The 25,676-nt window shown below is 39.3% G+C and overlaps 1 protein-coding gene across 3 annotated transcripts in view; it reads right to left on the bottom strand.

Moving 5' to 3' along the window:
- The window catches only part of GRM5 (glutamate metabotropic receptor 5), a 290,842-nt gene that overhangs the window by 22,605 nt on the left and 242,561 nt on the right, over positions 1-25,676 (bottom strand). For all 3 annotated transcript variants that reach the window (XM_068423056.1, XM_068423065.1, XM_068423073.1), the window contains exons 4-7: positions 22,314-22,560; positions 16,961-17,129; positions 13,231-13,357; positions 1,669-2,608 (exon numbers count right to left, since the gene is read on the bottom strand). In XM_068423056.1, the coding sequence (XP_068279157.1) occupies positions 1,669-2,608; positions 13,231-13,357; positions 16,961-17,129; positions 22,314-22,560 (1,483 nt within the window). The remainder of the gene's footprint in view (positions 1-1,668; positions 2,609-13,230; positions 13,358-16,960; positions 17,130-22,313; positions 22,561-25,676) is intronic.

Raw genomic sequence — 25,676 nt, 5'->3', positions numbered from 1 at the left:
CAAAACAAAGATTCTAAAGCAATATCTTTCAAAACTGGGCCTTAACGAATGACAAACAAATCCTTCCCAAGCCTAAGATCTTCCTGTCATCTATAACTTCGTCTTGTTGAGCTAAAAACTTGTGAGAGGGCAAATGAGCTCTGCAGCAAAAGTGAGGGAAAATAATAATGATCTCAATGAGGAAGAATGCCCTCCTATTGAGGACATATTATGAAGAATGCCTCTTTTAGCTGGCCCAGAAGTTGTTACAGGGCTTCTAACCTAAACATTTCAGGTCCTTCAGGCATACAGACAGAGGTTGTAGAAAAGGACATTTCAGGTAACCATCACTTAAGCTGATAAAGGATTTATCCTTTTTAAATAGCATCCTACTCTACACCTGCAAAGAAACTGGAAGATACCATCATTAACTGATCATAGGTATAAAATACCTTGTGATAGACTGTCCACTTCTGTACCAATTCAAAGTCACTGAAAGAGAAACATTAGTAATAATCTGACAGAAACAAATCATCTCTTTGGCATAATCTTTCCTGCAGGTATTACTAATAAAATCTTTCCTCAAGTCTAAAGTGTGATTCACACAAAAATGGAAGCACAAATTGCCCTCATTCCATGCCAACTCCAGTTGTGAACAATGGCATGTGTGGAAATATTCGTATTATCAATCCTAAAAACCACATGTGTTTCAGTGAGGAGGAAGTTCTACCTACTTGTCACTTCCAGGCTAGACATATCTAGTTGAGGAATGACAAAACTGTTTCTCTGCACTTTCATATAGACAGAATTCTTTGTTTATGCCAGCAGTTAAATAACCCAAATAATCCCCATAGCACCCATATCAAAAGTGAAAGGGATCAAAAGATGAAAATGAACCACTAGGCTGGGTGCACTTCTACACAATCCGTCTATGAAGCAGGACAGTATTTCTACTCCAGAGCTCTCCTTTCTCTTTAGTGTTCACTTAGTGTAATTTTTATACACTGAACATACAAGTTGTCTTCATGATCATTGAATTCAAATCATTCCTTGGGAAGAAACAAAGAAATATCTCACAAGGGAGTATCTGTTCAATGGCAGGAAGGGTAGCAAGAGTGGGGCCTCTGAGCATCTGAATTTGATGGAGTTAGGAGGATGAATACAGAAAAAGGTATCAAGAAAGATAAAGAAGAAAAGATAGGTGAAGACAAAAGAAAGAAAACAGGAAGAGATAATACAAGAAAGGAAAATCAAGGGAATAGGAGACAAAAGGTATAACAGAAGAGTCTGATGAAACAAATCCTCAGATGCCTGAGAGTGGCTGCTCACGATGACGCTTGTGTTTATTACTCCACCTTCATTATGTAGCACTGTCAGCAACCCAGTTGTCTTACTTTGTTGTGTTGTTTTTTTCTCCTAACATCTTGTTTCCCTCCCTACATTAAGTGTACAGTTGACACAGCCAGTACTTCCAGCCTTGTAATTGTTTGCCCATTGCTCTGTTCCCTGTTTTTGCACAGCTTTTTGACTAAATCAAACCCAAAACTTCTACACATGTGGGAGAGAGGACTCACTCCTCCCCCAGTGCAGAGGCAAAAGGAATGAATATATTTCCCTTTGTCCTTCTGCTACTAGTAACTCTCGGAAGATCTTAATTGCTTCCCACACTCCCATATTAGCAAATTTTACCTAAGGGTTTCACCAGATGATCCCCTTCTTTTCCACAGGTTCACCAGGCTGCTTGAGCGGCTTGCAGCTGAAGATGACTTTCCATCCCCTACATGCATGCGGACCACAGTTGATGTTGTGAATGCGCTGCGTACATTTCTTTCAGGCTTAGCAAGGATGATATAAACCTTGGGGACAAACATACAGCCGAGGGCCACCGTGGCACTCAGACTCACTGAGAAACACATGGTGATTATCTTGTAGTTGCTTCCAAAATATATTGGCACAAAAGCCAGCCAAATGATGCAGGTGGTATACATTGTAAAGGCAATATACTTTGCTTCATTGAAATTAGCTGGGACATTTCTTGTCTTAAATGCATAAAAGGTGCAACTCAAAATTAATAATCCATTATATCCGAGAGGAGTTACGACACCCAAGTTGGTAGTGTTACAAATCAGGTAGACCTCTCGGATGCTTGGGTAATCATGCATTATATCCGGTGGCTCCATTATAAAGAGGGCAACAATTATGCCTAACTGTATACATATCAAGATAAATGCAATAACCAGTTGTGCGCAGGCACTCATGAACCTAGGTTTCTTTGTACAAATTTTCTTCTTGCTTCCAGCCAGGATTCTTGCAATGCGGTTGGTTTTAGTTACTAGAGCAGAATAACTCATAGCTGGGGAGAGGCCGATGCCAATTCGTTGAAGATAACAGTAAATCTGTTGAGGTTTTGCGATGAGACAAAAAGTGCACAAGTAACCCAAGCAGATGCCGGCTAGAATGATGTAGCAAAGTTCTCGGCTGGATGATTTGACCACTGGAGTATCACGGTAGATTATGAATATAGCTGTAACGAACAAGGTGGCCAGCAGACCCAGACATGCAAAAACCACTGCTGCAATTGGTTCAGGATCACCCCATCTGAGATACTGGACTGGGATGAGGTCACAACCTACAGAAAAAGAAAAAAAGAAGGTAAACTGAAGTATGTAGGATTGAGATTCTTTAATGATATAGTTACAAGTTTTCCTGATATTTCTCCTCTTCTTGTCTTTCAGGAAGGTGCCATTATAATGAGTGTAGGCTAAGATTATGTTAATATAATGGCACAATAAATACATTTCAGTGACAGCTTATTTCAGTAATACTCTTTATCTGGAATATAACATGATGACTGAAAAAATGGCCAAGCTGATCAAGATAAGTCATCTCTCACAGTGGAATTTTCCTCTTAAATTATTTTAAATACAGTAATTTATGAACAAATTTCAGAATCAAGTTGCGTTACTTCAGTGCAAAACGCTTCAGAGTTGTCTGCATACTATATGCACTTAAAGGACCAGATGTCAATCCTACTAAGTATATTGTACACTATGAAGGATATTGGTACTTGTTTAATGATTATGGAGAAGAATCTTACAGGTTCTAGCTGTCAAGAAAAAGAGAGTGCTTCTTTCTCACATATGTTACCTTTTTTCCAATGAAAATTTTCTAGAATCAGAGTTGCAGATAATAGGTAATTTGGGATGGCACACACTGCTCACTTCTTTATCTGTCATTCATCCTTTTGAGACTTCCGAGGAACTAAAATGTCATCTAACTCGTGAAATCAAACTGAATTCAATAAATTAATGTCAAAGCTGAATTAGCAGTGCAGCTCATCTAAGGACACTTGTTTTTCAGTCTATATATGGGTTTTAATAAGTCATTCTATGTGCACATGTCATAGGAAGTCAAAGAAGCTTTTCATTCCACAGTGTGAGGATCAATGGACAGGAGTAAAAGCTGGCAGAAAACTTGTTGCTGGAATCCCTCCTCCATCCCTCCTTTCTTTTTGCACTGTAAAGCCTGGATATGTGTGGTGAGTTGACTGTGTCTGGATGCCAGGTGCCCACCAAGCTGCTCTATCACTCCCCTCCTCAGCAGGACAAGGTGGGGAGAAAATAAGATGGAAAACCTTGTGCACCAAAATAAAGGCAGTTTAATAAAGCAAAAGCAAAGGCTGTGCATGGAAGCAAAGGAAAACAAAAGATTTATTGTTTACTTCCCATCAGCTGGTGATGTCCAGCTACTTCTTGGGAAGTAGGTCTTCAGTACGCATAGCAGTATCTCCAGAAGACAAACGTCATACATAACGAATGCCCCCCTCTCCTCCTCCTTTCTCTTAGCTTTTATTGCTGAGCAGACATCATATGGTATGGAATACACCTTTGGTCATTTTGGGTCAGCTGTCCTGGCTATGTCCCCTCCCAAGATCTTGCCCACACCCAGCCTATTGTTGAGGGGGAAATGTTGGAGAGACAGCCTTGATGCTGTGTGAGAACTGCTCAGTAGTAGCCAAAACACTGGTGTGTTATCAACACCTTTCTAGCTATCAATACAAAGCACAGCACTATAAGGGCTGCTATGGGGAAAATTAACCCCATCTCAGCCACACACAATACAATAGGAATAGGAGGGAAGGATCTTGATTCTCTGGAGTGCAACTTCCTGACAATACTAGACATGCTGGCACTGCCAGCGGGGGCAGGACTGCCGAAAGATGATGGAGTGAAGGAAATGCAACTAAAAGCTTTTATTTCCCCTATACTTGTATTAAGCTTGACTAAGCTCGATTGCAAAATCTAAATGACCTCAAAATTTAGGATTGTTATAATCAGGTTGCTGTCTCATGGTTAGGTCAGACAGAAGGGTGTCAGCCTGACGCAAGGTGGGTTGTGGCAAGGCATTTCACCTAGTGGGGATGGAGCGCTGGGTGCTCACATCTGTATTTTCAGCAGTGAGGGTAATTAGCATTGTCTGATGGGCGTCTGGATGTCAAGCGATCCCAATTAATTACAGAACCTGGGACCTCAATGCCTTGATGAACAGGAGTAAATGTAGACATCAGGACCGCAATTTGGGAATTTCTACGTCAGATCTACTCTTTGCCTTTTCCTTTATTTTAAGCGGTGCTTAAAGTTTTTCCAAATCTGCCACTGACATTCTTAGTAGTAAAAATCATTTCATGAAATGGTATGGGTAGATATTAGGTTTAGCTCCTTTCTTTTCCCAGCATTTCTGTATTCTGTACCTCTACACAATTAATATTATCAATAATATAATACCTACAATAAGGTGGTATACGCAATCGATTGTGTGGCAAAAGTAGAAGACAGATAGTTCTGTATTCTTGCAGAAAAATCAGAAGGATTAGGGTCAACAAGTTTTTGACATTAGTGCAGTTAAAGGATAAAAATTTGCACTCACTCCAGTGTAACAGAATTGTGTTCTTGGTTACTAAATGCAGATTAATTTGCCATCCATATTTTAACTGCTTTGGTGTGCAAAGCTTTCTGTTACAATAATAAAATCATTGCCATGTCTTAATGTAACAAAGACATTTAAACTTCTATGAAACACTCTCATAGCATTAGTTGATGATACCTATTTGACTCTTGTTGGTTTTAAAGGGTTTGCTTGTTCATTGTGGGCAAGACATTGTATTTCATTCTGACTTCATCAAGACTAATGTAGCACAGGTATCACATCATTAAAATCAACATTTTATACCAGTGAGAGTGGTGGTAGAAGGGTGAAAACCAGAAAACATACTCTAGTGTGTGCAGACATCCCCATGTGGGTTTTTCCCCAAGAAGTTTTATGAGTAAGTGACCTCTAAATCTATTTCCAATTTTACCAAAATTCAATTAGTGTTTTGGGGAAACAAATTGTTACCAGCTTCTAATACTACTACATATTCTTGGACAGGAAATTTGAAGAGAAGAGGTCTTTATCTGTCAGTTGGCCTTTACATGCAGCAATGATATAGGGGCTGAATTTTGCTCAATTTCTAATGTTGCAGCAAAGGTGAATGATAACCAAGCATTTCTCGTTAGTTTCAGGCTATTTCATGCCTTCCTCACTTTATTACTCTTTTTACACTCTCTTAATAAAATACCTGAGAAAAGAGTTGAAAACTAGTCCCATTTTTCTTTCCATCACTGGGTATACTTTACAAGGAGAATACTAAACTGTGCAATAATTTATCCTCAATTAAGATTGAAGGACTGGATAGTCCTCATAAAGCAATGATTGGTGAGGTTTTCATATAATAGCTTTGCAGCTAATGGTTTTTGACAATGACACTTTACAGAAAGGGACAACTAGATCAAGTAAAAGAAATATGGGAAAACAGCACTGTGAGTGTTCAGGTTAGGTTGATGGCCAGGATTATACCAAGGAAAAAGCTGAAAATGGTAACACAAGAATAACTCATTCCTATCCCCTAGATATGTGTATGCTCAATGGTCATCTGGACAAGATCCTGCCCCACAGCCCACCTCTTACACTTCATCAACGTCTCCAAGCACCTGGAAAGCCTTCTCTCCTAGCTGGCTCAGAAACCACGTGGAACAGAGCCAGCAGCCTTGTCTTGTGGTCCGTGCAGTGTGCTGAGACAATCTTTGGCTTGTGGAAAGGCTGTTAGGAACCAGTCCAATTTGGAGTAGGTGTAGAGTTGTTCTACTCTGTGCTCAAGAGTGCACTGCTCCTGGGACAGCAGCCCCAGTAAAAGTGACATAGAACTATCTCTAGGTTCTTTTGGCCAGAAACATAGCCAGTGGGAGCAAGGTACTAGATACGCATGTGAATAGCAAGATAATGTATGTAAAAAATCAGAGTCCCATTTGACATGCTAAGGAAAGGCTTTCTGAAAGAGGCATCAAAAATCACCAACAAATTACAGATAAGGGTGTATAAGGATCTTCTGGGGAAAAGAAAAAAGGGTTCTGATATTTTGGAAACACATTTGGCTGCTTCAGAGATGAGATAAATTGTGCCATAAACAAGGAGAGGAGAAGCTCTTGAAGGCTTGACCACTGCCATAGGTCTATTAGTACCCTGCACTGTCTCTGTAGAGGTAAACTTGTCACTTATTTCTGATCTTTCATATTGCGTTAAAATTAGTGCATCTGGAAGAAGAGTTCACAGTTATGAAAGACTGTGTTATAGTCCATATTTTCTGTGGATTTGATCTTGACACAGTTTTAATTTGTTATTATAGCCTTGACACCTAAGAGACCTTACCACGCTTTCAGCATCCATAAAACTGTATTAGCTTAGCACTGAAAAATCCTTTCATGGTGGGCAATATAAAATATATAATTAAACTAGTTCCAAAGGTAAACATGAGAGACTAAGGTTTGTGAACAGGATGCGCTCTGGAAAGTGAAGGGAATTCAGTGAAGTCTCTTAAGTCAATATTACGAGCTAAAGCTGGCTGAATCTGCACATGGAGACTAAAACTGGCAGAAAATTACTGCTGGTTTAGTAAGTCCTAAATATTTTTCAGTGGGGTTTAGCATCCTGAGCAGTGAGTTCAACCCATTGACAAAAGACTTGGTCTCCTCGGTAATTTTTCACAGAACCTTCCAAGGACAACAGAAGCCCAAACACCAAGGATGAAACCTAAACAACAACCTAGCCTCATCTTAGTTGTGAATAAGAGTCTCCACGTAGGATTTAGCACACATTATTCAAAGTGTATTGATGCTATGCTGTTAGATATTTTATATTAAGGCTTCTGAATGTTTCCCTGTTTATAGTCCCAAAAGATGGGAGAAGGGATATCTTGATTAGTTATTTGGGTTTTCACATGTGAACAGCTGAGATGCAAAAAAGTAGGAGTCAGAATAAAAATCTACATGAAGTTGGCAGGGTACCTTTATAATTAATTTTTTTTTTTTTATAAAACCCCAACTTGTTACCCAAACTGACAAGGCAAAGGCAAGGATTACACTCTCCAAAGTCCTTGGTGAGAAATCAGGCCCCTGACCTCCACATGGAACGTGGACCAACTGAACGGAGAGAGGACATCTTTAACATTTCAGTGCTAAGTTCTGATCCATGGTAAACTATTATGGTCACCACTTCTTTGCCCTGTTCTGGTGGGTCCTTTTGTAGTTGCTACAATAGCAGGGCATGTAGAGGTGACCATGTGCTGGCTTCTTAGCTGCTACAGTTCCCAGGCTGGCAGATTTACTGAAACCATCAGCAAAGGTGGGGTGCACAGTCAATGGGTGCAGCAGAGGACAGTGCATCTGTTTATTCTGCTACCTCTGCAGGGCAGGAGTTGGGATCGGTCACATCTTAAACCATGAAAGCTGGGGCATATGTAGCTCAGGAGTGTAAGTCCCCAGTAACTCAAATATACTGATTTAGCTGTGCGTTGCAGTAAAAGGCAAGGATATGAATCTTAGAATAATACATTAAAGTTACTCTGTGACCACATGGGGAATGTTTCCTTAATTACACAAATGTGCAGAATGACTGCAACAACTGATGAATTGCAGCAATCAGGTCCATCCTTATGTTAGCTCTAATGTTTTGATTTAAGTTTCACTAAAAAATGCTGGCTCTGTGTGCAGTAAATGTTTTGTTCAGAATATGTCACGTTCAGCAAACTTTCCATAATGTAAGGCACAATTACAAGTGGATCCTTCTGGCTTAGTTGGCAAGTCCCCCCTCATCCAGCCCAAGAGCCTCCAAGAGCTGTTTGTTGAGCTCAGCATTCTTGAACCAGCTCACTTGAGCCTGAAGCACTGTGTGGCTCATGCTGGAGACTTGGGTTGTAAATGGACTGAAAGCTGAAGTCCACACCTTACCTGGAACAAGAAATTGAGGGAAGAAAAGTCTACAAGCCCAGCAACAAGGGAGGGGAGAAAATGACAGCCAGAGATCCTGGTCATGATATTGTCACCTAAACCCTTAACTTACCCTCATCTGCTTCCTCCAAGAGGCTGGTGTGGGAGTGACTTATGGAAATGGTTACATTTCATTTGGAATAAGAAAGAAAGAGGGAAGAGGAATACAGGGCACAGAAAATCAGGGTGAAAACTGGATATTTTCTCTGCTGATGTGCATTTATAATGCTAAAAACAACCAGATAAAAATTGCGTCCTTCTTCTACCCTCAGTCTGAATTACAACCTTACCAGCTACGGTCAAAAGCAAGATCCTAGTAATGTTTCAGCAACAAAATCAATGTCAGCTCAGGCTAAATTGTGTTCTGCCTTGTGATCACAACTGTCAGACAATAGCTGAAATTATCATTGTCTGTAACTTTATTGCAAGCAACAAGAAAGCAGATTGATGGCAACAAGCTGTTACCATTTGAAAATATTTCGGGCAAGAGATTAATTATTGTTTTTCTTGAGGTGGGGTCAGGATCCAGTCTTATGAGACACACGAGCCTCAAAGCCCTGTGGCTTCTGCCACAACCCGGATCAGCACGCTGCAGGAAGAGCTGACCAAGCCCTTGTAGGTGTTCGCCGGGATCCAGTATCAATCATCGTACCTATCCTTGGCCCCGAAGGTGGTTTGGGTGAGCCATGGCAGGGGGCTGTCCCAGATGGTGCCTGGGGCCAAGACAGCAGCAGCTCTCAGCACTGTCTGTTCTCTGTGGCTCTCACTGACTGTACCAGCAATGCCCTCAGGATGAGGGCGGCAGTCCTTGCTTCTCAATAAGGAATCCAAATCGGTGCAAGCCAAATGGGATACAGCATCAACGTTGTCAGAGCTCTTTGAAATGGCTGTTGTGTCACTTAAAGGTGGGGTGCCCTTTTTTCAGTCCTTTCTGTTCAAGGGTTGTTTGGATAATCCAGCTATTATCTGGCACTTTCAGACAGGCAGAATGGCAATTTCAAATAGCCAGAATATTTGGAGTACACAGAGAATGAGAACAGTGTCAATACAGCCTGAAGATAATCCAAGTGTCACTGAAATTGATATCATCTACTTTCCTTGCAGTCCCCAAGGTCACTAGACAAAACTTTGTTTCTGTTATTCTTGTATGCTGGCCCCAAATCACAGAAAGAGAATAATTGTCTTTTTGCCACCTCAAAAACATCCTTAAACAAACACTAGTGATAACTAGACCAAGATGTTCCTACATACACTGAAAAACTCTAAGATGCTGAACGAAACTTATCTGGTCTTTCCAAGGCACCCTTTTTGAATGCAGAAGGCCATATCCTCAAAGTCACTTGGGTTTTTGGGGAACTAAAAAGCCATTCTCATCAAGCTACTGAAAAATTAATTAAATTTAGGTTTCGTCCTCAGTGTTAAAAAATCCCTTCATTTGTATCTAAACATGCCTGGCATCTATTTCTCTTCCCTCTGCTGTGAATATAATGCAAAGAAGAGCTTTGAGGAATAGTGAAGGGGTTGGCATATACTTCTGGACTTAAACCCATGAGTTTCTCCTGCTCTAATTGAGTATGTGGCTCAGCCCCACTGGCCACACTAATGTGTGATGTGGTGCTGTAATGTATGGATGTTGATAACAATGCATGGGGAAGAAGGAGAGCTACAGTAGTTTGGAAAGCACATCTTGATACTAAACCAGGAGAAAATGACTTGGGGTGCATGTTGGGATGGTACAGATAAATTTTGAGAAAAGGAAGAGAATGGCTAGCTTTTTGTCCAAGGAGGAGCCTGATCCCTGAGGAATGGTGTATGCATAAGCAATGAAACTGAAATTTGTGAGGAAATAAAATATGGGTGGCTAAACGTTTCCTTTCTCACCTCAGCTTCACTTCTAGATGGAGATATTTTCCAATAACTGATTTGTTCAAGAGAAACTCTTCCTCCCACTTGTCTTTCCCACTACCTTTGGACTTCCTATACTTTTCTGTACTTCAGAACTCAAATGTCTTTTTCTCTTCTGAGAATAACTTTGTTTTCCTACACGTATTGCATCTCTTCTGTGTTCTCCCCTCCTGCATCTGAATTCTGGTATTCCACAGATGACTGAAAAGAAGTATTAATCTCTTCCTGTCTGTGAGCAACATCCCTGCCATTACACATTTTATATAGTGAAGTTTGTGGCACAAAACTGATGCTGGTCATTGAGCATAAGAAAGACCAAGCAAAGTTTTGTTGTGTGAGCCAAGAAAGGATTCCAAAAATGTTTTTATCCAAGTTCAGATCTCTGGCAAACAGTGAGGTACAGCTTCACATTGAAAGCCTTCTCAGGAGCGTGGCTGATATATTTACAGGACTGTCATCTGAAGGTGATCATGCAAGGAAGACTTATTTCAATGAGCTTTTTATATGTGTAGCCTTGTGGAGCTGACATTACCTAAGATATGGCTTTATCAAGCGGCAAATAGACATAGCCTGCTGCAGTATCAGATGTAGGGACATTTCAAGGAGATTGGTGTGTGCTTTATAGAACTGAAGGAAAATTTCCTTGCCAGAATACAAAATACATCTCTCTCTCCTTACTTTTAATTCACATATATTACTAAATCTTACGTTGTAAACAAGACTGAGAGGCAGTTTTTTGCAAGCTGCAGAAGTTGGGTCTATAAATATTATCATTAAAAATACAGCTCAATATATTATATGGATAAGCTGGGAACAGACTTTTTAAAATCTGTTTTTGATACAAAGCTACATAAGACAAAATGCAACCATCACATGAAGTTAGGTGGGAACTACACAGCCATGAGTGTATGGTGATGGGTGTGCTGTTACCAGGAGTGCATATTGTATCACCTGTGCTCACGGAAGCCAAGGTGGGGTTCAGTTTCCAAATAGTGCCTGCTGAATTTGTGCCTGGCTGAGGAACAAGGGTTAAATCTCCTGAGAAACACTGCTTGGCACTGATGTGGAGGGATTGTTTTGTGTGCATATTGACTTTGGTCCCTAGAAAGGCATAAAATGCATGTCTAAAGCCAGATGCATGTTTTGCAAAATGTAGCAGCTCATGTTATACACAAAGCAGTTGGCTCCACTGAAAAGACAGCTACTTTACTTTTAAAGAATCAGAGCTGGGTGGAAAATCATTGACTCATCCTACAAGAGCTTTTGAGGTGCCATCCCATCCTGCTCTTCCATCCTGAGGGCAAAGTAAGACCTTCAGAGGGTAAATCCTCCCACAAACCCATACTGATGTCTTGCCTGAGGCATGGAGATCTGCATGCCCAGGGGAGCCAACTCAAAGCACAGAGCCTGAAGGCCAACCTGATGGCTGTTTCTCCACTTTGCCTTACATATGGTGCTTACTGGCTAATTATCCAAACCTCACCGGCTCAATGAGCAGTTCCCATCACTGGTGTTTCAAAGTGGGTCCTCTGTTGGCTCAATGAGGTACTCGGAGCAAGTTCCCTTCTAACTGACTTGTAGCAGCTCGTTTTCCAGTGTTCTACATTGAGTAAAACCTTAGGTGCTCACTGAAACACACATGAGCTGGGATCTGCCGCATCTCGGACAAGACCCCCAGTGATTGAAGATTTGACCATTTGCACTACTTGACTTTCATAAACTGACAAGCCTGGTGTGGTGACCTGGTCCCTGCAATGTGGGCTTTGGAGGCTTCTGGATGGCCCAGCTGGGATGTGAACCTGAGCTTATACCACAACCTCAGTACTCTACTCTGGGGGACACATGGAGCTGGGTGTCTTTTTCTCCCCTTCTCTATTCTCCTGGCACAAGAAAACTTTCCCTGAAATGTGAAGGCTTTGCTGGCTGATTGATGAGTGCCCGGGGAGGCACGGCTGGATGAGTGGGGCTGGAGAAGCACTTGCAAATCCATTTCATTGCTGTTTCAGTTTTCTCAGTTAAAAGTTTTTTTCTCAGGGAAAGTTTCTTGTTTGACATTTTCTGAAAAATACCCCATCAGTTTCATGGCTAAATGATACTTATATAAATTAATGCAGCAAACTGTTTTTCCCTTTGTCTTCCCTCTCTTTCATCTCAAAAATTTCTCCCCTCATCCATAGAAATTATACACAAACCAAGTCTGTGAACTCTTCTGGGAAAAACCTGTCTCTTCTCCCCATGTCTATACCAAGCCTGGCACAATGAGAACCTGATCCCTGAACAACATTTTGAAGTGGTGTGTGTGCTGAGGGTTTGAATATTTGAATTCTGTTTATTAGTCATCAAGAAGAGAGGCTGTGAGATACAAGTGTTGGAATAATTTATCTCTAAAGTAGCCAAATTGATATTCTGCAAGAGCATAGAGATCTACGCCATGGCAAGGAGAACAGGAACCCTGTTTTTTTGTGGACTCTCTGGTGAACAAAGGACTAATGCAAACCTAAGTCTGTTTGGAGCACTCATGCATTTAGCAGCAGTAACTACAGCAACTAGTTCATAACTTTTTCAGATTAAAAAAGAAAGTGTTGCACAACTCTTCTGTACTTCTTTGGGAGGAAAATAAAACTGAAATTTGACCTCCCTTAATAATTTCTCTGACAAAGACTTAATTTCTCTACCTTTTCGGGGAAGAACAAGATCTGCACCACCAGCTAGATGTTAGGACAGGGGGGAATACAAAACCAGGACTATTTTTTTATTTCTAGATCTAGTAACTCATGTCTTTAGAAAGCAGCCAAATTACACCAATGATTCCTGGATCAGTTGAGGTGAGAAGGCAAATACCAGCCTCACTTTGAATTTCAGCATTATCCCTGAGTTCGACCTGACCGAAACAGTCGCCATGCTCACTTGTATCTGGCATTTGTTTCTTCAGCTCAGCAGATGAACATTTTCATTGACAACACAAGCACAGCCACAATGCATTTACCTGTGAGGTCGTCGTTGGGCCAGGAGCCGAGCTGGCAGGCTTTGCATGTGTATTCATCAAATACATATTCATTCTCTTTACAAGGAGTGCACGTCCAACAGCAACTCACTTCTCCTTTACGGATCACCTGCAACAAAAATTGACATTCGGTTTAGAGCATAAATGTACATTCATGCTGCCCCAGGTGCTAATTTAATTTGTTAATCATCTCTTTTTTTTTGTTAGAGGGGTTTTTTAAATTTTATTTTAAAGGGAGTTCCTTTTCATGATATGTTTGCTTATACAAAACATGACACAAGTTCTCAGTTCTCTAATCATGTATGTACCAGAAGAAAGAAACCATCAACCCCACAGAAGTATAAGTGGAGGTACAGAATGACAATAAGATGTTTTTTCCCCTCTTAGAATTTGCAAAACTAAAAATTTCGTGGATGGCAATGTGCCTGCAGAAGCCAGTGCATGATAATCAAAGCATATAATTCACTCCATTGTGGTCCATACAGGGAAACATGTCAACAGTCTTGTTTCCCTAAGGGTTAGTTACCCAAAGGTTTCTGGGTAAAATCACTCTCACATCTCATTGAGAGTGATTTGTTAAAACTGATTTTTTCCAGTCATCAAACTGAACATGCCTTTTCCAGAATTATTTACTTACTGCGTTTCTAATTAACATTTAAAAGTGAGAATGTTATCTTTATCCATTTTAACACCTGACCTGATTTCTCATTTTATACTTTACTGCCAAATGTTATTGCATGCTCATGACTGAGATGCAGATTTTTCAAGATCCTTATTTATCATCCCTGGGCACCGAAAACATCTGTGCTTCTTGTCAATGTGTCTTTCTTTTGAAATAAAGTATTCCTAGTTTCTCTGCTCTTCCCAAACAATTTATAAACGAATAATCCCAATTATAGCATAAGTAGTACGTTGACTTATGTATCTTTTGCAATGATATATGTAGAAGGTGGCTTCAAAATGCAATATCTTTGTTGTAATTTTAATAAATGAAATGTAGAGGAGTGTAATCAAAAAGAATTGGATAGCTCTTTGCAATGCTGCTGTGAAAAAAGTGTAAATTATATCATTTCATCATAAATATGGGGACTTGAAAACTTCAACTTTTGGTATTGTTTTTAAAATTGTAGAGTATGCAAAGAAGAAAAGCCATGCCTGAATAGCTTAACTGACAGAAAGGCTATGGGAGCTTAAGTCATTTGCTCTGCAAGTGTTGAGTCTAGAGCTACTTGCAAAACAGAGTATCTGTCCTCCAGAAGAACTCACATCTTGGGATTTCCTTAATTTTGAACTAGAATGAAAAGTTGAACAAATGACAAAATTTCTTGTGTCCGGGAAAACCAATTCTTAGAAAGCTTGTATTAATTTTTAGGCACATATTTTGGTAAATGATGCATTATAAAAATCCATAATTTTACAACTTATAAAATATTCAAGAAAATGAAATGGCAAAATAGAAACCATATGTTATTACCAAAACACTTAAACTTTTAATGAAAACAATTCTTTTACACTTTTCTGTTAAATTTTTCACCAAATCAAGATCTATAAAACACTTGGAAATTGACAAATATGTCAGAAGACTGGAACACTGATCATTTCTTACCCAGCACTAACTGGGGGTTAATCCAGAGAAGGATTATGTATCCTTCTCTAGGAATCAAAATAATTGTTCTCCACTACTCAGAATCAGGTCATACTTTTTTGTATTAAATTGCTTAGTCAGCTGTTTCTTCCTCTTTTTATTTTTCATTTTTTGAACAATTGTTTGTTGTAACACTTAACTGTAAAACAATCTTTTCTGTCCCTTTTAACAAAAATAATTCTCTTTAAAACAAAAATTATTTTCCCTTCCCTTTGTCATCTGAGTAACCTTTTGAACCTGTATTTATTTAAATAATCATGTGTCTGCACTATATCTCAAATGTATAGAATTGGGTTGTGTTTGGATTTTATCAGGTCCTTCAGGTGGATGTAACAAATGTTGCTGAGTGTTGGATATCATTACATTGAGTGATTCAAATTCCTGCATAATAACTCAGTCCCACAGAATTCTGCAGGAAAACCACCATGGAGCTTGGCAGGGTCAAGCTCTCCCCATCATCTGTAAAGACCATGAAGATAAAGGACTGTGGAGTAAACTTTGAGATTTATAATCAATAACCTAAGGAGGAGCATAAACAACATTTCAGACACTGGACTTCAAGCATGTGTCTAAGTGTGTGATGTATTGGCTTGAAGTGAAGAATCCTCTTGGAAGAATCCTTGAGAACATGGGCAGAAGGTGGAAGGACATTGTGTTAATGAAGATCACAAGATACTTCCCATTACCTGTGTTGTGACCAGAACATAAAGGAACTCAAAACCACCCAGTTCTGAAGTTATCTGTTTGTCCTTCTCTATCCTTTCACATATGTGACTCTGTGGCTGGAGCAGGCTAACATCAGATGCCTGTTTAGTTACTGTGGGAGTAATTCATCCCAACTTCCTTTATGTGTCTGCAGAAGGTATGTTCTCATCTGAACCAACTGTCCGGGCTGGATGCCTTTTACCATCAATGAAGAGAAATAAGTGTTTCTGCACCAAGATTCATCTTAACTGTTTTCAAAGCCTACATGAGGATGAGATGACTTCTGATCTGGAATAATATATTATTTCCATTGACTATAAAGAAAGTTTAAAAATCTGATATAACTGAATGTGCCTACACTGAAGACATATACATTTGGTCTGATGAAACTTGCTTACTGACTCTGCTAAAGACCACTTAGTGAATAAAACATGGCGACTGTGTCCTAAAACTCTGGAAAATAGACTGAAGAGATTCACTTGGTGTTGCATAACATAGTCAGCCTCCCATCAGCCCCTCACTGTAGCCACTTCCCAGTTTTGCAGGCATGCCATGTTAACACAGGACAAAAGTGATCCAGCTTCCAGTGAGACATGTCAGAAATTACAGCTGCTTTTTTTTTTCAGTCTGGGCCACTCAGTTGTCCATGCCCATCCCCTCAGTCCACAGGCTTTTATGTAAATGACTGCAAGTAAGTTAAGGACTTGCAGTATTTTAACTGTTCTGCAGTAAGTGTCATGGGATGTTGAAGGATAATAGACAATAATATATGACAGATTCATCTACCTTCCTTCCTTACTGCAACATGGAAAGGGAGGAAGGAAAAATCAAAAACCTGGGAAACAAAGAAGCAGTAAAACACGTATGATTAAAAAAATGTTACCTACATTTCCTGAAGTTCTAAGTAGTGGTAGTTAGTGATGTTCTCTGATGATAAGACAGACTTAAGGTCTGAGTAATAATGTTCCAGTTTAGGTGTCTATGTCTAGCACTGAATTAGTAGCAATTATTATTTATAATTTACCTGGAATTGTACTGACAAGTCCAGTCAGGGATTTGCACTCCACTGAATCAGATGCTGTAAGAAGATGTGTCAAAAAAACCCCAACAAAATACCTGTTCTAGAGCATTTGGAATATAAGAGTAAAAAAGTCAGCAGTTCACAGATATAGGAGTACCAGAAAATAGCAACTTATGAAAACAACAAGATGACTATTATACAAGTAAGAACTAAGTACGTGAGTCTATACACTTTAACTAAGGTGTGGGGTATTGGCTCCATGTAAGAGACAGGAAAAACTTGCTTTCAGATTTCAAGACTATGTATACTGCACAACTGAAGTAAATGGAGAAAATATTTACCTTTATCTGGCCTTTTTCACATGGTTCACTGCACACAGATCTGATGATATTATTTTTCTCTGACCATATTTCATCATCGTCCATTTTCAGCTCTCCATTGTCCCAGCTGCCAACATTGATATAATCAAAGTAGTCCTTCCCCATTTTCTTGAAATTCATTATTTCATATCTTTGGAAACACAAAAGGGAGACATATCTGAGTTGAGGAGAACATCACGACAGTCAAAATCAAGCTTGTTGAAATGAAGAAGATGAAATTTCAAGCATTATGTTTGCCCTTGAGTCTCTCCCAATAAATTTTGTGATATCATGAACCTTTTTTTCCTTTCTATTTTAATTTGTTTTCTTCTATCACTATGAAAATTCCCTGAACACTTTGGGATTAAGTGACTGAGCTTCTGAGGATGATTGTTTATTTAAGGAAAATAATGAAATGGACAGACAAGATTAATCCTGTGTAACTTTCAGCACTGAAGACAACTGCATAGGAAACGTTAGCTGTCCTAGGCCCCCTCTATAGCAGATAAATCTAAACCTGTAATGGCAATTCCCAATGCCAAGTGCTCCTCACCGTCTGCAGGTGCTTACTAACCTCCTGAGAGAGGGTCTGAAGCGAAGTCTAAGCTCCTAAAGTGAGGCAGAGGCAATCTAGGCCTGTGAGGTCAAAAGAAACTTCCTCTGCTCTAAGACTGTAAGGTGCAATTTTGTGTGGCACCCAGAGAGGAATCAGGCATTATTCTTCAGGTGCAGACTACAGGACTCTGGGACTTGCTGGAGCCTTCAGGGAGATCTTCTTACCAAGAGGTAACCTGTAGTACAGGTATTTGAAGAACGAAGCTGAGACTTGCCTTTTTTTTTGTCTTTTTCTTCTACAGCATTGCAGCAGCAAATCCTATTCTCTCCCATCCATACAACCCCCTTTTTACGTGATTCCTCAGTGATCAAAGCACATTTAATTCCTTGTGTGGTATGGAAAAGAAAAAGTATTCATGCCTCAGTCCTAGGCTGCTTTTAGGTCAGACCACCTCATCATCTGGGAACAGAAGTGTTACGAGCAGAGCCAGAGCTGATCAGAGTTTTCAGGTTCATGTTCCTCCTTCCACCTACTATCTTCCTAGCTCCCACAAAGTCCTACATAAAGTCTGCGGAGAAGCACAGGACTCACTAGCTTCCTGCTGGCATAATGAACACCAGGCCACCTTTCTACCTCATAGGCCAGTTCTTTTAGCACTTACTTGTACGGCATGCATGGAAAGTTAGGCAACTCCTGAAGTGATGATGTCACACTTTAACTCCTTTTTAGTGGATTTTGCAGTAATCTGACCAAGCAACATGAAATTCACTGATGGAAAATAAGCAAACGATATAGATTGAGAATATTAACACAATCATAGGTTTAGAAAACCTGCCTGGTTCATAAGTGAGGAGACAACTTTTTCCTGGCAGCAGGCACAAAATTAGTCCCCAAGGCAAAGCGCATGGACAGTGTTGGATTAAGAGTGATATTGTCAGAGCGTAATTTGTGAAGTCCAATGTACAGACAAGTAAAAGAACCAACTCATTAAACCAAACAATCTCTTAAATAAGATACCCAAGTATCTCTCTTAAGTTTTGAGGAGACATTTTTAATAGATTAGATATAGACATAATATATCTAATATAAATATTTTTCCCATGCTGACATAAAGTAATTTACAGTAAAACTAATCTATAATGTTTTCCATCCATGGATCTCAGGATGTTTTGCATCAGGAAACAAAGTCTAACTGTCACAGTAGGGAAACGATTCAGAGATTCAATGCCAAAATCACACACAGATCAGGATCAGGACTGCAAGCAACCTGTGAAAGAAAATGAAAGTGGAGCCTGACTGAATGGGCAATATGATATTACCCATGTCATGTGATTCTCAAGTCTTTCCAAGGGAAGAAGAAATGAGCAACAACACAGCTAGGAAGGAAAATTTATGATAGTCCTGGATTTTGGAATATTTCACTTCCCATCCTGTATAAATAAGGAAATGTCCACAGCTTTGAGAATTACCTCATGGAAGCTGGAGATGTGACTGCCAGACTGATACAAATTAATTGAATTCAGATAACACACACACAAACACGAATTAACAGGCTTTTACACATGGTTATAAACCAAGTATTTTTTCTGAGGTTCACAGGCATAGTAGCAGTCTGTTCAAGGATTAAACAGACTAATCAAAAAGTTAGTGCAGAAGCCACCGTGGAGTCTTTATTCAGCGTAGTCAGGACATTGTAACACTCCTCTGAGTATTGCTGTGTTAATGCTGACAATCCAGAGTTTCATGGGCAGATGAACAAAAGTACTGCCAATGCTTAACAGGCCACAGGACCTAAACCAATTATCCCTTCAGTAGTAGGTCCATGCATACATCCCAAGGGGAATACTGGAAAGAAACTTCACTAATTAAATAAACTATTGTCTCAATATGCTGTGTCTCTCTTCCCTGTGGAGATCAACACTGGTGGACTGATAGTAATAGCCAGACTCAGTAAGTCCATTGCTCTAATGGAGGTTCATGAGTCACTGGTTCCCTGGAGTTTCCCTGAGATACCATGGGGACAGTTTGTCACTTTAGGATAGGAGAAACCAGATGGTGCAATAGCACATTTCCAGCAGTGCCCTAATCACAGTGCAAAACACTTGTTTCAAAACTGAAGTGCCATGAAGTCACAGAATCCATATTCTATTGGTGGCACAGCCAAAACATCAGCATCTTGTTTTTCTTGCTTTTTCTTGCCATCTTGATTTCTTCTTTGGAGTTTCGATAGTATTTACAGATAGTTGGCATCTTCCTTGAGAAATCATGGCTATTCCTTTCATACTCATTTGTTTTTTTCCATGTCTTCTGTCTCATCTAAAACAAGCCCTCCACTAGACTGTGTATGTGCTTAAAGGTCAACATACACATAAAGGACTTTGGAATAGGGCCAGGATTCAAAGCATCTTGTGAGATTAATCATCTGTTGTATAATATCAAAACCCTTTTGCTATACATCAAAATCCTGAGCTATCTAGGTCAGAAAGGCTTTTTATGTTCTGATTTCCTGCTTAACACTACCACCACAGTACAGCTGTGAGGATTTAAATTTCCATTTTACAAAGTGAAGATGCAGCTATCAATGCAAGTCAACAGGAGAGATGAGTTGTTCCAGTATGACCGCATCATCTCCCAGCTGTTGCAAACAGTGTTTGGCAGTGCTCAAAAGACTATAAACTACTCAAAACCTGGGTGTTAGAGCTGGAGCTTCCTATAAATTCTTCTTAATAATGAAAAAGTACATTTTGACCCAGTGATGGCTAATTTAAGCACACAGATTGGATTTAATGATGTGACTGTTGTAGGAGAAGAAGGAACAAAGAGCTATGCTTTAAAAGTCAACAAAGTCTAGGAGCATTTTGTCTCCACACACAGACCATTAGTTTGAGTAGATGGAGCACTACTGTATCTTACACAAATCCGGTGAGGCTGGACTTTCTGAAAGTCACGTTACCCTGAGGTGCACAATCACCATGGTGTCCCCGTGCTCTTCAGTGAAACACTAATGTCCTACTGTAACTGAGCAAATGACTGCACATGATATAATTCCTTCATCATCTTTCTTAGAATTGAATTTCAAAAGACCTAAGACATTCAAATAAAGTCCTTGCAACAAATGGAATTAAATCATTATTGTTAAGCATGCCAACATGAGGAAAAGGTAAAGCTAAAGGTTGCTTTGCAATATTTAGATATAGTTATTGGTGTTGTCATGCCAAATATCAATTATTCGTGGCAGTCTTCAGTCTTTCTGCAAGAAACAAGCGAAACAGATAGGAATAAGGTAGGATGCAGCCTACTGCATCTGAGCACCATTAAAACCAAAGGGAAATCCTTTAAGAGAAGCCTGGGACAAGTCTTTTAAAAAGAACTTGGTTGGAAAAATCCAGACTGAGCATTTTTCTTCAGAATTCAACTATTTGTAAAAATAGAAATGTTTAGCGGAAAACAGCATTGCTCACCAAACTGTGCTGAAAATAAATTTCCATCTGAAATTTTCCTGGGTTTCTGCCAGTTTGTGTCTGAGTTCTCCTACCAGCTCAGAGTGCACTTCCTTAGAGTCTGAGCGTGAAGAGTTTGAAAATTTGTATCTCCAGAGACACAAATACTGCTTTCTAGGTGGCTGTCCTGCTCTCTTCTGGGGAGAATGCTGGCTTTACAGGTTTTCAAATAAAATGAAAAAAAAATCAGTTCTGAAATTGCAGAAATTTTTGGAAATGTCAGGATATTCTGGCTAATAGATTTACCTTTTCCTACACATCTCTACTTGGAAGTTAGATCTTTCCTTTCCATTCACATTAGTGGGAGAAGACAAAACTTAAATGAGTGTACAGGATGAACAATTTTCCCTCTAGTCATCTGTTTATATGGTGTCATCAAAAAGGTGGTTAAAAAATTCCCGATAACGTAGACAGAAAGGGCTGCCTCAATCAAATTGGAGCAAAAACAGTGAATGAGGCAGGAATCTACCCACTGAAATATAGGGAAAAAATATACTTTGAATGCTGTCACACTTACTGTTCATCTTATGAGAGTTCAGTAAGCAGAAACCCAGGAAAAAACCTCATTACTCTTTTTAATGTGCATTTATATAGATACTGCATATATGTCATAGAAAAAGAAAAACTTGTCTTATATTTCATAGATGTATATATATATATGTATATAAGCTGTCAGCAAAAGAAGCTTTGTTTAAATTCAATTTGGCTTATAGCAGCACAGTATGAATTAATAGCTTAGTCTGTTATGCAAGTGGAAAGGCTTTATTTGGAAGTTATGGAAGCAGATTTTTGATAATTATGATGGGGAAAAAATCCCAGACAAATCAATACAATATTTCTGATATTGTTTTACCTTTCTTAAGAAAAGAACTATGTCTGCTATGATTACTTATTGCTCACATGTGTTTAAACACCCAAAGAGAGAGAGAGAGAGAGAGCAATACTGTGGTGGCCATCATGGTCTATGAACACCAAGTTGAAGGTCTGATGGTTTGTAGTGAGAAGTAATTCCTTTAAATGGTACAGATAAAAATGCAAATTCATGCAGGAAGATTGTATGCCTGAAAGTTTATGTCTTTTCTCTAACTTTAATTTTAAACATCACAAAAAATGCACATTAAAAAAAAAAAAAGAGTTATTTTGGAAAAATAAGCACAGAAAGTCAGGAAATGTGAAAATAAAAGTATGAGATCTTTCTTCTCATGTCAGGTCTGCATGCAATCTACTGTGTGCAGTTAACATGTCTAGTATTAAACAGTGTGACAAATGTCAACATTACCTTCCTGGCGAGTCACCGTTCTCATCAAACAAGATCATGTCCCCAGAGACCCCTGTAAAGTTAGTCTTCATGAGGGATTCCAGGAGCTTCCGACCATCTATGGGCTTCATGGCATCACAGAGGCCCACGTAGCCTGGGCACAGAGATGTCTGCATGTTGTGGAGGCCATACGCCATCGAGTATATTGCATTAATTACGAAGCCCATCTTGGAGTCTTGAACGTGCTGCGTCCTCAGAGTCATCTGGCCTGCCAGGGAACATCGCAAAGAGGGTGGTTAATGCGTGGGGCTGAAATATGATCAGCTCTTCAGAAAACTGTTGGTGGGTTGGTTATTAATGGTGGAAAAAGTCTTTTTAAGTGCCTTAAACAGCTCATAGCAGATGCTCTTACTGGTACACACACAGACAATGCTAAAAATAAAAGAAAGGAATGAAAGAAGAGGTTCCCCTTAAATATTTTACTATCCAGCTCATGCCTTTCTCTGTGCAACTCCACACCTCACGTATGTTTTTTTTCGACTCCTTTTTTTCCATGTGTTTTTTTAAAGCATGCATCATGAACTTTACAATATAATGAACTTTATATAATATATATTTTTTTATAATATATTATATATATTATTATTATTATATAATATAATTTATTATATATTATAATATATTTTTATAATATATTTTTTAAATAATTTTATAATATATTTATACTTTTATAATATAATGAACTTTACAATATACAAGAGGATGGAGCCAGGCTCTTCTCAGTGACATCCCTTGACAGGACAAGGGGCAATGGGTGCAAGCTGGAACACAGGAGGTTCCACTTAAATTTGAGGAAAAACTTCTTTACTGTAAGGGTGACTGAACACTGGAACAGGCTGCCCAGAGAGGTTGTGGAGTCTCCTTCTCTGGAGACATTCAAAACCCGCCTGGACGCGTTCCTGTGTGATATGGTCTAGGCAATCCTGCTCCGTCAGGGGGATTGGACTAGATGATCTTTCGAGGTCCATTCCAATCCCTAACATTCTGTGATTCTGTGATTCTGTGATAATGTTTTGGAGAATCAAGAAACTTCTCCCCGCCTGCAGAAATCTCCCCAAATCCTCAGAAATCTTTTGCTGATGTTTAAATACTAACATGGGGTCTATTCTGTAGTGACCTTGTAGGCAATACTTTTGTTTCAGAGACATGGGAAGCAACCCTGTGCAAACAGACCGACTTAGGCACAACTCCTTTACTGTATCAAAAGTTCCTGCACTAATAACTCCCCTACTTCTGTCTCTTGCTCTTCTCTACAAAGTGAGGATAATTATGTAATGCAGTTGAATGCATTAAAATGTCTGTGAAGGGTCTGATGATGTGGGTTAGGCAGTGACTCTTTAGCCAGAATTGGTTAACTTTGGCTTTTAAAGCATAATGTCTGAATTTCTATTTTCAATTTAAGCTTCTGTGAAATGCACAATAAAAATTAATTCAGCAGCACCCTGAAGGCCTTTTTTTTTATAACCCAGTGTTATTAATAACACAGATTTGCTCTGTTGGCAGCACCAGTCCAGCTAAGGAAGAGTAGGCTGGAGGTTTTCTGCCTCATATGTCATCAGCAAAGCTGTCAGCTGCACTCCAGCCACCAGATCTTTAATACTGGGGAAGTGAGAAGAGTCAGAGATAAAGCAATTGCATCAATGGTGCTGGGAATTTGTCAGACACCTGGAAAGATTTGGCTCTGGAGGGACGACGAACAAAGAGCTCTACTAGAACATTTGCTCTCCTTTTATCAGTCAAGCAGCACATGGCCTTCCCATGTGTGGGAAGCCAGGAGCAAAGGGAATGCAAATAACTCTCTCTGCCCACTGTGTGAGAGTCTGCCTCCCATAGCGGCATTGGCAAGCGGCAGGGAAGGAGCTTACACCTGCCTGTCTGAGCTAAAGGGGCAGCAGTAATTTATGCCACGAAAAGGATGACATACAGACAATTTTTTTCTTGAAAGAAATGAAGACTCTGAGGGTGGAACTCATCTAGTTTAACAATATCCATCCAGAAGACAAGCATCCATTCTGATGTCTAGGCATCTTTTGATGAGTAAGAATCTCCAGCTGGTAATTGATCCCATCATAAAATAGGTGCATCTACAAGCTCACATTTTCATTGATGAACAAGAACATTACCATGCAGTTCTAATCACTAAAATATTTTGGAGCACTGAAAACATGAGGAAGGGTAGCAAAGATACATAGTTTGAAACAAAAATCATTGTGTAGAGGTCAGTAAGTGAATGAGGGGACCGAGAGATCCCCTTTTCTCTTCTATTTCATGTGGGAGCTGACACTCCCTGTTCCAGTCAACCTCTGGAGCAGTGACTAACATTTTGGATAGTTAAGTGATATGAGCTGGAAATATCTGTAATAGAATAAAAACTTGGAAACAACATACAGTGTTGCTCATTTGTTTTGTTCTACCAAGGTATTGCTTTTTCCTAATTAAAAATAATAGGCATAAAAACTGCAACACTGGAGTACATGTAAAACCCATATTAATTGAAATTAAGTGGAAAATTGAACAAGCGTATTACATTGCAATACACAAAACTTGGTTTAACCAATTATTCATCCTCAAAATTAACAGCTCACTAACCATGCAGTTAATTATAGTAGCCATTAGAATGAATCAGATTTGCATCAGTAATAGTATTTATTATGAAACAATATTTCACCTGCTTTATTGCGTATGATTGCTCAAAAATTTAATAACTTAATTCTTACAGGAACACTGTCCACTGGGCTTTGTGCTTCAATTTTTACAGAATTATTATGACTTTCTTTAAACATTGAATCTCATTCAGTTCACCTGACAATTTGTAATGAGGCTGCTTAGCTCTTCATAGAAGCTGCTGGCAATTGTCAACGGAGTTGTGAGAATTTTTATATACTTCTTGCAGCTGGAGAAAACATTTCCCTGAGATGTAACTGCCTCAATTTGCTACATAGGGGCAAATCCAACCTGCCAAGTCTGACTGTCAGTTTACAGTACCTCAAGATTCTGTAGTTAAGGGAAACATCTCAAAAAATGAGACAAAAGAAAATTTTTGCTCTTTAATATACTATAAAATGGTCTTATAAAATGCCAGTATTAAAAAAATAGTTATGTCTGAAAGTGATGTTCAACAGGCATTTGAGGCTTGGAGCATATAAGTAACCCTATTTACCTCAGTGATCCTGTGAGTGGTCTTAAGGGAAGGTTGAATACATAAGCTAAAAGCTAGTCTCTGTCAGAAAAAAAAAAGTAAAAATATTTTAAATCTGTCTCTACAACACATATGATTTAGTTAGCCTTAAACACATTGTCCATTTAAGTGTTAGTGCCTCCTGC

This window comes from Nyctibius grandis, chromosome 2, assembly GCF_013368605.1.
Source record: "Nyctibius grandis isolate bNycGra1 chromosome 2, bNycGra1.pri, whole genome shotgun sequence".
NCBI lineage: Eukaryota > Metazoa > Chordata > Aves > Nyctibiiformes > Nyctibiidae > Nyctibius > Nyctibius grandis.
The sequence above is the reverse complement of the archived record's forward strand: the minus strand, read 5'-3'. Positions and strand labels throughout refer to the sequence as shown.